Raw genomic sequence first — 12,279 nt, forward strand, 5'->3', positions numbered from 1 at the left:
ATATAAAAAATTATCTCATTTTGTGTGTGTTAATGCTTTATGAACACAGGAGGGAAAGCTTGCAATTTTCACAGACTCATGTACTCTCCTGTGTCAAGTATTAACAACAGCAGACAAGCTTAATAAAAGGGCCACACAAAACTTGTCAGTGCCCCCCCCCCCCAACCCCATGGTTGAACAAGGGCCATACTTAAATGTTATTAAAGCCAGAGTTATGGACTTGCTTAACATATGTGTAATCTCTTTATCAACAAACATGTATACCAAGTTTCATTGGAATATCTAATATGGTTTCAATGGAGATATAGCCAAGGTTAAGATGTTTGCCCACGAATGACACCAACAGTGACTTCATTGCTATTACAACTACTCAACAATTTTCTTCAAAAAACAAACAAACTAAAAACAGAATGTTCAATATTCATGAAGAATATTACTTTCAGAAGTACCTCCTTAAACATTGGTCAACATTGAAGGATTAGCTGAACTTACCTTTATTATTATAAACATCTAAATAATTTGGGGCTGAGAAGATAGTTATCAATGATGGGAATCCTGTTGTCTGACTCTTTCTGTACATTCTGTACCTGTAATGAAATATAAACGACCTTTAGTTAAGTTATAATGATTAATTTCAGCTAGATATTGAAGACAGTTATAAGCTGATATTTATCACTCTCGAGTACATTTCCGGGGTAGTAACCAGTGCTAGCTACTTCAGATGTTCATTCTCAACAACTGTCATTTGATCAGTTACTGATATCATCCTTGTAAATTAATTTTTCTACTTCAATAAGATAACAATGAAACTCCTACTTAACAGGTTTAATAACCTTTTATTATACTTGAACCTTTAGAAACAAAATAAGAAATGTATTAGGCACAGATGCAATTTATGAAATAAAATATCAACAGCCATTTTCAGTTTGTCAGTGTGTACCTAGGAACACACATGCCACCAGATTCAAAGTGATAAAAAAGAGGCAGAGCCCTTGAAATGGTCGAAATGCACAGTAGTTCAAAGGTTTGAACTTGGTAAAAAAAATCAGGCAAGTTAAAAAAATCAAAGTATTGATATTTTAAATACTACAGAAGGTTGTCCATATTCTTCAAATTCTGACTGTCTAAGACTGCCTGTGACTTTAGAAACTGGTGCTCAAGATGATAAATGCCAAGCTACGCCTTTGACCACTGAATGATAACTGTGACAAATTTGTCGCGCAAACTTACCCTGCATCCTGCGCCTCGTGGGCTCGTATAATTGATAATAAATTATTCTGTTGTAAGAAATCACAACATGCTGCATAGCTGAAAGAGAAACACAAGACATGTTTTAATACAGCCATTATAGAAGTATCTTAATTGTTACAGTGAAAAAGTTTGGTTTATTTAAATAACATTTATTTATTTTCAACAAAAACATGTTCAAACTAGAGATTGCTTTTTTGAAAAAGTGCTTGTCACCCCCAGTGTGTGTACCTAGCTGAGAAATAATCCATGATTGACATTAAGTTTGTACTTTGACACTGGAAATGAACCAAAAAAGGGGTCATCTATTGGTCATGACCAACCTGCATACCAAGTATCTGAAGTTCCTGGGTCCAAGCATTCCATAGTTATTGAGCGAAAACAAAGTGTGACATACGGACAGACAAACAGACGGACTGACCCATGGACAGGGCAAAAAAACCCACAATATGTCTACACCAGAAGGATAGAGACATAAATAAGCATTTGTTCTGGGGTTGTTGAATTTTCGGCTCATTTTGTTTTGGAATTAAATATTTGTGTTTGGCTTTAAAGTTCACTCCCATGTGAAGTTGTGCCCAGTGTGGGGCTCGCTTTAACAAACCCAGCAATACTAGAGAACACTAGCAGTACGCCTGATCAATTGAGCTAACCAGGGAGATGGTTTTTACCAACATACATTTATAATAGCTTTAAAACAGTCTACTATTCAAGTTTTTGAACTACTTATTAGTGCATAAACTTCCAAATATGAATTAAATTACCTCAATATAAACATTAGAAAATTTCACTATCAGCTTTATCTCAATATAAAAGCAAACTTCACTAAAGAAAGATGGGTGATTTACTACAGTGCATTAAACATGCCTGCTGGGATTTCTATTATGAACTACCCAGGCAGGCTCAGTTGGCCAGAGAATAATAAATATTGTCATTAACATCACTTTTGATAGACGACAGAGCATTTTTGAGAAATTATGAAAGGGTAAAGAGATTAAATAATGTCTCCTAAATCTGGCACCACAACAGCCATTATTGATTCTCCCATTCCTCCCACAACTCGCGTTTATGGAATCCAGAATAGAGAGACTGGACAGAAAAACCAATTTATTCAATCAATACGTTTGCACTGTAACAATTTTGGCATTTTCTCTGTTACAATAATAATAGCAAAAAACTTGCACTTTGTCTTATTATTCTCAAGCAATTTCTCACATTCATTTTGCAGGAGTGATTGTAATAATTACCCACTCACCGAGAACAACAAATGAACTTTGCATCAGGTTTAAAGAAAAGTATTTTTTATATTCAATGATTTTTCTAAGACCGAGCATGTATTGTAGTTTTTTATGGAAAATATAATGCTAAGTGAATTCTTGCAATAGACAAGTCACTCAATATTTTTTTTTCACGTAAAAAATAAGAGTACCATAAAGCTTGAATTTTATAAAATAGAGATAGTTCAACATACCTGTAAAAGTATGAGCAACCTCGTACACTGTTGTGCGTGAAGTGTTCAGTGGTTTTCTCATTGCCGAAGTCTTCCAGCGGGTCCGACCACAACAGATCACACATTGGCCCAAACGCCGGTGGCTCCTTGAATCTGTCCAGCTGCAAGAGCAACAATCACACATTCAATATTGTAACACAGAGGCTGTTTATCATTTCCATCATAATTTCTTTGTAAAATCTTGCTGTTTACCCTACATTTTAAAGTAACCAAAATGGAAAAGTCATTTCCCTTACAGACTTTCACACATCCACCCCTCTCAAAATAGATTATGTTCCATTCTGAAGTGGCATCTAATGGGGATCAATCCTGCGACCGGTTGCCCTACAGACAAATTTTTTCACCTATATCTATAACGGTTATAGCAAGACGGTACGAGTGTAGCCAATTTGGGATTCCCGGCTTACATATACATGTACATAACAGGTTAGTAGTTTAACTCTCTTCGGTGAAGAAAAGGTTAAAAGTCATCAAATAAAACTTAAGCAAAGAATTGAATATATACAGTGTTCTCAATAAGAAAGCCTGCCGGCCAAAATGGACGGTTTATATGGCATTTGGGCCGGTTCAAATTTGGAAAACTAAATGAATTTTAAGTAGATTAGTTGAAACTGGTCGGTTACTTTACTATTTGAGACGGTTCAACCGAAACATATTGAGAACCCTGTATATATCTAATTCGTTTAGAAATGCTTTGTATCAAATCATTTAATTTGCTTGATAAAAATGAACAGATATATTAAGTTTTCAGCATTAAAAGCATGGACATGATTTTTGTGTGTTTGTTATGGAGCAATAATTCTATTGAATATGTGGTCAGCGGTCTTCAGAAACAGCAACAGCGGGGGAGACCAGCATTGGTGGGTAATGTGATTCATAAAACCTGCGCAAGGAATCAATGTTGTATAAGAAAGGCATCATTCATTAATATGGTAATATAGGCCACCACAAAGGCAGCATACACAGTCATATTCAGGATTAATTCTCCTGATCATATACAGGTTTAATTCTCCCCCATGGATCCAATATCAATACTTATTAGCAAACCATGAGATCAAAGTTAACTATCATGTTATTTTCATCAATACAAAAGAGTCTGCAATGATTTATTTATTAGTAATCAACCTAGCATGGAACTTTTACTAAATCATTGATTTCATTGCTTCATTAAAGTCACTGAATTGAGACAATAGAGCATAGAAAATCATGCAATATTCTCAGATTCAGATTGCAACATTTTTATACTGAATGCTATGTCCGGATTCTTGAGGCAATTCCATTGTGATTCTTTGCAAATCACAAATCAGCAATCTCCTCCGAATTGGGATTATTGTATTTGCCTTCCTAACTGAATATGATTGTACAATGGCTGTGTAAACATTGTCAACTCGGCAGGGGGGGACAGGCATTCTTGGACAAGGAACAAATATGATATGGGAACATCCCCTACACATAATATGTTTTTCACACAACACATCAAGCAGCAACTCATTGCGCTGCGAATCCAGAGATCTTTTCGACAAGGACCCACTGTTCTCAGTGGCATGCATTTTAAATATTAATAATATAATTACGACGGTATGCCCCTGACTCGAGTTTCTGCTCAGGACCTAAGGTTATGAAACATGCAATACCAGGCGCAGGAGAAGCAAATTTCAGAATGAATCACTTCACTGAGACAGTCATTTAAATAAGAGAAGTCCTTACTACAAGGCTTTAAAAGCATTTCACTTGTAAAAGGCTTATTTCGATCACTGCACAAACACATGTATGGCAATGCTATCAAGCATCAAGTGTGTTCCACCGTCTTAAGTAAATTATTTTGATTTTTAATTTTAATGCTTAAAAATATCTTTAATACCACTAATTTTCACAAAATAGGGTAGTCTAATTGAAGAGGAGGTTCAATTATTGAGCTCACTAGTGCTGAAAATGCCAATTCGCAAAATCAGAAGATCACAGGCAATATTTTTGTTCACCCCTTTGTTTATGTTAGGAAAATGTATTGTAATCAAAAACAACAATGATGTTTTCTATGTCATAACAATTCATCTTCTAAAGCCCTTAGATTCATAAACATAGAAAAACATATTCAGGAAGTCTGAAATGCTGTCTGCACAAAATATATTGCACACTTTCCCATCGTTGTCTGTATTGGTATAATTTTATGTGGAAATTCTTCACCCATATAGTTACAGTTTTTATGGACAGTTTATTTAATTTTGGCTTCTATGTTAGATTAGTTTGATTATCGCCATCAGCAGTTGTTGGTTTAAAATATCCATGAGTAAAAAACCTTGTGATTTTGCTTGTCATGATGATGGACTGTGCATGTAAATTGATATGATTTTAACCAAATATTGACGCCTAAAATCTGAACACCAAAACCAGTCTACAGCGTGCCCTTGTGTATTTATAAGTCATCATTTTATGTGTGTTTAAAGAGTAAAAGTAGACAAATTGAAAGTTGGCATTTTCCAAGAGTTTTCACTCGCAATATTTTCAAGTACCTTAAACAATACGGTACTCGCATTTTCCAATTTTCACTCGCATGTTGTGCGAGTACTTAATTCAAGCTCTGGATGTTATTTGTTATTGAAACAGCTATCTTCTGAATCAGCATTATTGCTTTTGTAAGAACAACTTTATAACACATTGAGTCTTAAGGCTCAAAATATGCTCAAAAACTGACCAAGAAAAAAACTTGTTTAGTTGTTGAAATATTTCACAATCAAGGGTCATGATAGGATAATTTTGCATAAAACCAGTTCATCTTCAGAACAATGGGTTCTCTGTAAAAAGAATGAGTGCTAGACCTGGAACACTGCTAAACAACCGGAACAAGAATCTAACTTAAAAATATTCTCTGGCCTTATAATAGAGAAAGAAGCATCAAGCAGCAGCCAGCATTTGACCTACTGAAAACAATCAAGCCAAGGAAATCAATGACTGGGTGACATAAATGGACACCGTGCTGTAATAACACAACCAGCATTCAACAGCCTTCTTGCCTTTCGATAGGCTGAGAAACAATGACAGTCACATGGGACTATTGCAACATAATTGGGCTCAACTTCGCAGAAACAGAGAGGAAAAAGTCAAAGAAAGTGCAGGGTCCTTGTATACTCATATATCAAGACTTATAAGAGCTTAATTAAAAAGATTTTCTAAGAAAACATTTTATCAAACACATATCAAATTCCATGTAACGTAACCACAGGTAAAATTAACTAAAGAGATTTTCTACAAGTATGACAGTCCTAGAATGGCACCAAAATTGGACTCAGTTTACAATTCCAATAATAGAAGTCCTTTCTAATGGTGTATTTAGAATAGAAGCAAATGTAAAGCTTGATTTGCAGTGCCGTTTAACAGATCTGTCCTTTTCCAGCTAGGTGTTCCTAGTTTTACATTTCCAAGGGCCTTGGGCAAGTTTCCCGTAAAAAGAAGGTAGAAAACACTGTTACTGCTTGTATAAACAGATTATAGTTGACCATGTCAGTAATTTTCACCTTTTTCAAACTAATACTTGCAAATTTTAGTCATAATTACAACGTATATATCAAAACATGTTCTTGGTAAATACCAAAGTTATGAAAATGTCCACAAACGTGCTCATAACATGGATTAAATGCTTATGAATTTGTTCTTCAGGGATAATAACATTGGAATAAGAGGAAAGCTTCAAGAATCTACAAAAATTCTGTACAGATGGAAAGCTTATTTGAGAGGAAGATAGCCACTCCTATACAAGGTAAAACTTAGAGTGAGTGTATTCTCCGGTTACTATATGCTGCTTTTTTCTATATATGATTATCACTACCAAGATTTTAAGTCAGCCTTTCCAGGCGTAAATAAATAATATGTTTGTTTCCAGTGTCATGCTCCCTAAAAAATAGGGTAGGTAGGTCTGAAATATTTTCTTTCTTTTTTATTTTTTTATTTAGCAAAATGTTTCTTGAGATTTTTCTGTTACAAAAAACTATAAGTTAAATGCGTAAGAACATCTATCAGTATTAAATTAGCTATATTGGTATTGTAAAAAGCCAAAAACCCTTTCAAAGAAAAAAATCAAACAAATCATAAAACAAGGCAATAAAAAGATTAGGGTCGGGCCAAAAAAATTGGGTAGGTTGGGAAACCGTAACAAACAATTTTTTTTACGCCTTAGTCATTTTCTTAGTACAAGCATATCGATAGCAGGTAAACATGACTGATTTTTAACTGACAATGAGAAAAGAAGTCTTTTTTAAAAGGAAACCTGGCTTGCTCATCCAAACATGAAAGTACAAGGGGTGTATGCTTTCGGCATTGCAAATGAGGGCCAGGTTTAAGCAGATTGAAGCTTATTTTCAAATAACGTTTGTTCTTTGTCTATGGGCTTTTTTTACCATAAACACTGGATTATTACCAGACATGGACAGGGGGGGAGGGGTACATTTATTTTAAGATGCCATGGGGAAATTAATCCAGTGAGAGTATTTAGTCTTATTAGTTTTCTGGCCATTTTGCACAGGCAGACTTAGACCTTCATTTTTAAACGTAGACCAGTGAAAAGCACAGTCACACGGTACCCCTGTTTAATGTCCCTCCCAGAAAATGGTTTATTTGTTAGGGCTGAGGAGGGGATTGAACCAGAAACCTGATGGTCAAGTGTCTTACCATCAAGGGATTTTCAAATAATGTGAGCATACCTTTCTGATGTCTTCGAGATTGTGAATTTCCGGTGAGAGGCCTCCGTGAACACACAGGAACTGCTGGTTCATCAACGCAGACAGGGGCAGACAGTCAAACGCATCCATGCATGCATCGTACACCCGCTCAGAGTACTTTATCTTGCCTGAAACAAATGACAGACAAGTTACACAACATTCAATCTGAAATTTCACTGACCTAGAAAACTTGCAGAGCAGTATTTGCAGGCTCATTTACATTTTTTTTTCACTGAAGCAAATATTACACAAATGCAGTGCTTGCACTCCTTAGACAGACCCACCATTGAAACGAATTTGATAAATATTTTATATCAAATCTAATTCACATCTGAGGGTACCAGTAATTTATCTTTAGTACCAACCAACAATTCCCCTCAGACACATGTTTTCCAACCAGATGCAAGGTACAAATTGTAAGCTAACAATGTTAACAGACTTTATGTCACGAACTTTGTGTTATGTTTGTGGCTAACAGTTTTTAGTAATGTTTTTACAAATGCAAATCTGGTTGAAAAGATTTTCAATGTCAGAGTAAAACAAAATACACCCACAGCTAATACATTTTAATTTATTTGAGCACTATAAATAATAAACCTCTCTTCAAACAGCAAGTGCATTGCCACTTCCACCAGAGTTGCTATATTTGTACTGGGCAACTAATTAAAACTGCAGACTTTAATGGAAAATTCTTCAATTTACAGCAGCAAAGCTTTTATTTCACATTTTAAGCCTTCCATGTCACGCAATTTTACAACATGCAGGAGGAAGTTATCATGTAAACATGGAACTGTAAATAGTTTTAAAAACTAAAATAATTGAGACAATGTTTCATCATTTATTCATGCTTCTCAACAAGTTGTTGTTGAACACGCTCAAACAGAAAATCAACAAGCCAGCTAGGAAGACTCATGGCTCCTCCCCCTCACCCCACCATCCCACTGAATGTTAAGCCTATGGACACAATGTGGATTATTCCTACAGTATAAGCAAAACTGACATCAAAGTGTTATGCAAACGCACAATGAAAATAAGAAAAATTGACAACAAGAAGAAAACTGCAATATAAAGAATGAAACCTAATCCCAGTCATCAAAATTAGACTTTGAGTAAATATGCCCGAATTCCAATATTAAAGCATGGCATCTACATTGGTAAAAAAAACCTGCTATATAAAATCCAGATTTTGAGCAAGCCTGGAAAGCATTTTCCCAATGCAGAGCTTGACAGCTAGTGAGTGCAATTTCAACCACTGTTACAGGGTTTCCGCCAGCCCTTTATGGCTTGTCGGGCCCAACGTGCCTTCTGCTGGCAAGGCCAATTACCGACACGCGTTAATTATGCCGACATGCTTTAATCCACGTAGCAACAATCCTTATCAAAACAATCAGTTTTGACAATACACGATTTTGTTGCGATTGCAACGGTTGACTGACAGCCAGAAGGCGTGTCGGGACTATTACGACATTTGTATCAGCCATTCAGGATCGACGACAGCATGAAGGCGTGTCGGTGAGGTTCAACAGTGCCAATTAACCAAACTCCTATTTTTTATCAGAATGGGAATGTTTGAAAAACACCACTGTCGTAATTGCGACCTTCATCCCTATAATCATCTATGAACGCAAAGTAAACAATAAGTGTTAATTGATTTCGGTAACATAAATCATGTGTCGTTTTATTTTGTTTCTTAATCCCGAGTCTCGTTTGTTAACCAATTATTAAATTATAATTGAGAGCTCCGGGCTCTTTTGTGTTCCAGCATGCAGCGTGCTTTACACGTTTTGCTGTGGCGTTAACGGTGTCAATATAAATAATACCCGCACTAAACGAAACATGAGTCGATCAATATCGTCGATATTGTATTGTCGGAAAACTTGAGAAATACCAATAATTAAGGAAGAGAAACCATTAAACTTTTTCACAAATAATTTTAATGTTAATCGGACTTTAGTTGGTAATTCTTAATCATAGGAACATAACTGTAAACTTGTTATAAATGCAGGAAATTGCACCATTTTGGATACGAAAATAAAAAAAAATCGACGTCAGAAGGGGATACCCCTCCCAAACCCTCCACTTCCGACATGCCTTATGAAATTCCTGGCGGAAACCCTGCTGTTATCCTAAACTTAGGCAAATGACATTTGAACTGTCCATCCAGGTTGCTGTGAAATGAACAAACCAGATCAAAGTCTTTTACTTTCACTGTCTTTCATGTAACTTATTGTCAAATTTTCTAAAAAAGAAATAAAATAGACCAGACACCTTCGCACAAAATGGTTGAATAACATTGTTGTAAACACATAAGGGTTTGTTTAAAAAATCTTCATGGAGACTTACATTCTTGTTTGAATGTGAAGTATTCTGTTAAATGCCGGCACTCATGGTTTCCTCTTAGTAGGAAGAATGTGTTTGGGTACAGGATTTTCAACGCCCAAAGGTACAGTACACACTGAAAAACAGACAACACAAGTTTACTATCAAAGACCATGGCAGCAATATTGGAAAGGCTAAATTGTTTGTGAATCTTGAAGTACTTCAGAACTGCTGTTCATCAGAAATGTTTGGCTTCTGGACCAAAACCATTTGGAACAAGAGATGTTTGTCAAACATTATGCCCCCTGAGCGCCAAGTTGCCAGAAATATTTGGACAATTGAATGAAATATGCATGGACTGAAATGACAGCTGATTTGTCATTGGATGCATATGAGGCAGGTCATCTACTGGTCATACCTAATCTTCATGTCAAGTTTGATGACCATAGGTCCGGGAATTGTTGAGTTATCACTCGGACAAGCTTTGGTCTTCCAACAGACCGACCGACATGTGCAAAGCAATTATATAACCCCTCTGCTTCGAAGGGGGGCATAATTAAACTAGATGTTCACTGAAAACTGATACTTCAACTCATGCATTTAGTGACATATAAATTTCTACTGTCTACTATATAAGAAAATAAAATATGGACAATCAGAAAACCTTTTTTCAGCTTACAGTCACACTGACCTTGACCTTTGACCCACTGACCTCAAAATCAATAGGGTTCATCTGCTGGTCATGACCAATAAGCCTACCTAGTATGAGGTCCCTGGGTCAAAGCGTTCTCAAGTTATTGATCGGAAACCGTTTTTCATGTTAAGGTCACACTGACCTTGACCTTTGACCTCAAAATCAATAGGGTTCATCTGCTGGTCATGACCAATACACCTACCAAGTATGAGGTTCCTGGGTCAAAGCGTTCTCAAGTTATTGATCGGAAACCGTTTTTCATGTAAAGGTCACACTGACCTTGACCTTTGACCTCAAAATCAATAGGGTTCATCTGCTGGTCATGACCAATAAGCCTACCTAGTATGAGGTCCCTGGGTCAAAGCGTTCTCAAGTTATTGATCGGAAACCGTTTTTCATGTTAAGGTCACACTGACCTTGACCTTTGACCCACTGACCTCAAAATCAATAGGGTTCATCTGCTGGTCATGACCAATACACCTACCAAGTATGAGGTTCCTGGGTCAAAGCGTTCTCAAGTTATTGATCGGAAACCGTTTTTCATGTAAAGGTCACACTGACCTTGACCTTTGACCCACTGACCTCAAAATCAATAAGGTTCATCTGCTGGTGATGACCAATACACATACCAAGTATGAGGTCCCTCGGTCAAAGCGTTCTCAAGTTATTGATCGGAAACCATTTGGTATTCCGACCGACCGACCGACCGACAGACAGACAGACCGACCGACCGACCGACCGACCGACCGACCGACCGACATGTGCAAAACAATATACCCCACTTTTTTCAAAAGGGGGCATAAATATATGTTATATTTAAGCTCATAACCTTTCTTACCAAATTCAGATAAGAAATGCCCAAGTTAATAAGAAATGCCTAAGTTAGGTAAAATTGGTTGAGTTTCGACAAATAAGAGATATTTGCTTACAGCCAAAGTTATACGGGGCAAAAAAACAGCCATCCCATAGAAGTACTTACCTCAATGCTGAAGTATCCCCTGTCAACATAGTCGCCAAGGAAGAGGTAGCGAGTGGTTGCAGGCGGTCCACCAACCTCGAACAGCTTCATCAGATCATAGAACTGGCCATGGATGTCACCACACACTGGAACACAAAATATAATACTTTCAAATAGCAGAAGTGTAACTTTATTGGCTTCATTTACAGAGACAAGATTTAGATGGATGGATTGTTCAGAACATTGTTAGTCAACAACGTCATAACAACATCATTATTAACCACTCTAGAAGTGTCATTGGAACACTTGTGATATGCAGTACTTCTTACAAGATTTGAGAGAACTGTTTAAGCAGTACAAGGTTGTTTACTAAATTTAACTTAATGCAATATAATATAATATATCACCTTTAAGAGATAACTTAAATGCTGTTTACAAAATTCTGAACAATTGGCCAAATAACGAATTTTAACTCCTTATTTTTTCAATTTTTAATGGAATGGTGGCTAGGCGGAATCCTTTGATGGGGTAAAATAGCCTTATTTTGACTGAAAGGGGAAAAACTAACATGATACATATGAGGTTAAACTTATTTTCAAACTTTTTATTAAACTTATCAGCTTACTCATGAATGGTACTGTATTGCTACATTTGCTAATTGGGTAGAGGACAATACTCCTCCAAAAAAGTAGGGAAAATATATACTTTTTCAAAAGAGATAAAAAAGCGAAGAGAGAGATATTATAAAGACTAGATGTTCAAGCCATAAACAGCAAGGTATAATTCTTTCTCAAACAAAACCAAAAGAAGATCATACTTGTGTTGGCTACTAATTAAT

At 36.2% G+C, this 12,279-nt stretch overlaps 1 protein-coding gene across 5 annotated transcripts in view; it reads right to left on the reverse strand.

Annotated features, from left to right (window-relative positions):
• LOC128208804 (protein phosphatase 3 catalytic subunit alpha-like) overlaps positions 1 to 12,279 on the reverse strand; it is a 49,384-nt gene that overhangs the window by 34,969 nt on the left and 2,136 nt on the right. For all 5 annotated transcript variants that reach the window (XR_008256898.1, XR_008256897.1, XM_052912439.1 and 2 more), the window contains exons 3-8: positions 11,463 to 11,587; positions 9,814 to 9,925; positions 7,453 to 7,598; positions 2,720 to 2,859; positions 1,231 to 1,308; positions 493 to 587 (exon numbers count right to left, since the gene is read on the reverse strand). Coding sequence is in view for 3 of the 5 variants with exons in the window: in XM_052912439.1 (XP_052768399.1) it covers positions 493 to 587; positions 1,231 to 1,308; positions 2,720 to 2,859; positions 7,453 to 7,598; positions 9,814 to 9,925; positions 11,463 to 11,587 (696 nt within the window). In the remaining 2 variants the exon portion in view is untranslated. The remainder of the gene's footprint in view (positions 1 to 492; positions 588 to 1,230; positions 1,309 to 2,719; positions 2,860 to 7,452; positions 7,599 to 9,813; positions 9,926 to 11,462; positions 11,588 to 12,279) is intronic.

This window comes from Mya arenaria, chromosome 2 (assembly GCF_026914265.1).
Source record: "Mya arenaria isolate MELC-2E11 chromosome 2, ASM2691426v1".
Lineage (NCBI taxonomy): Eukaryota > Metazoa > Mollusca > Bivalvia > Myida > Myidae > Mya > Mya arenaria.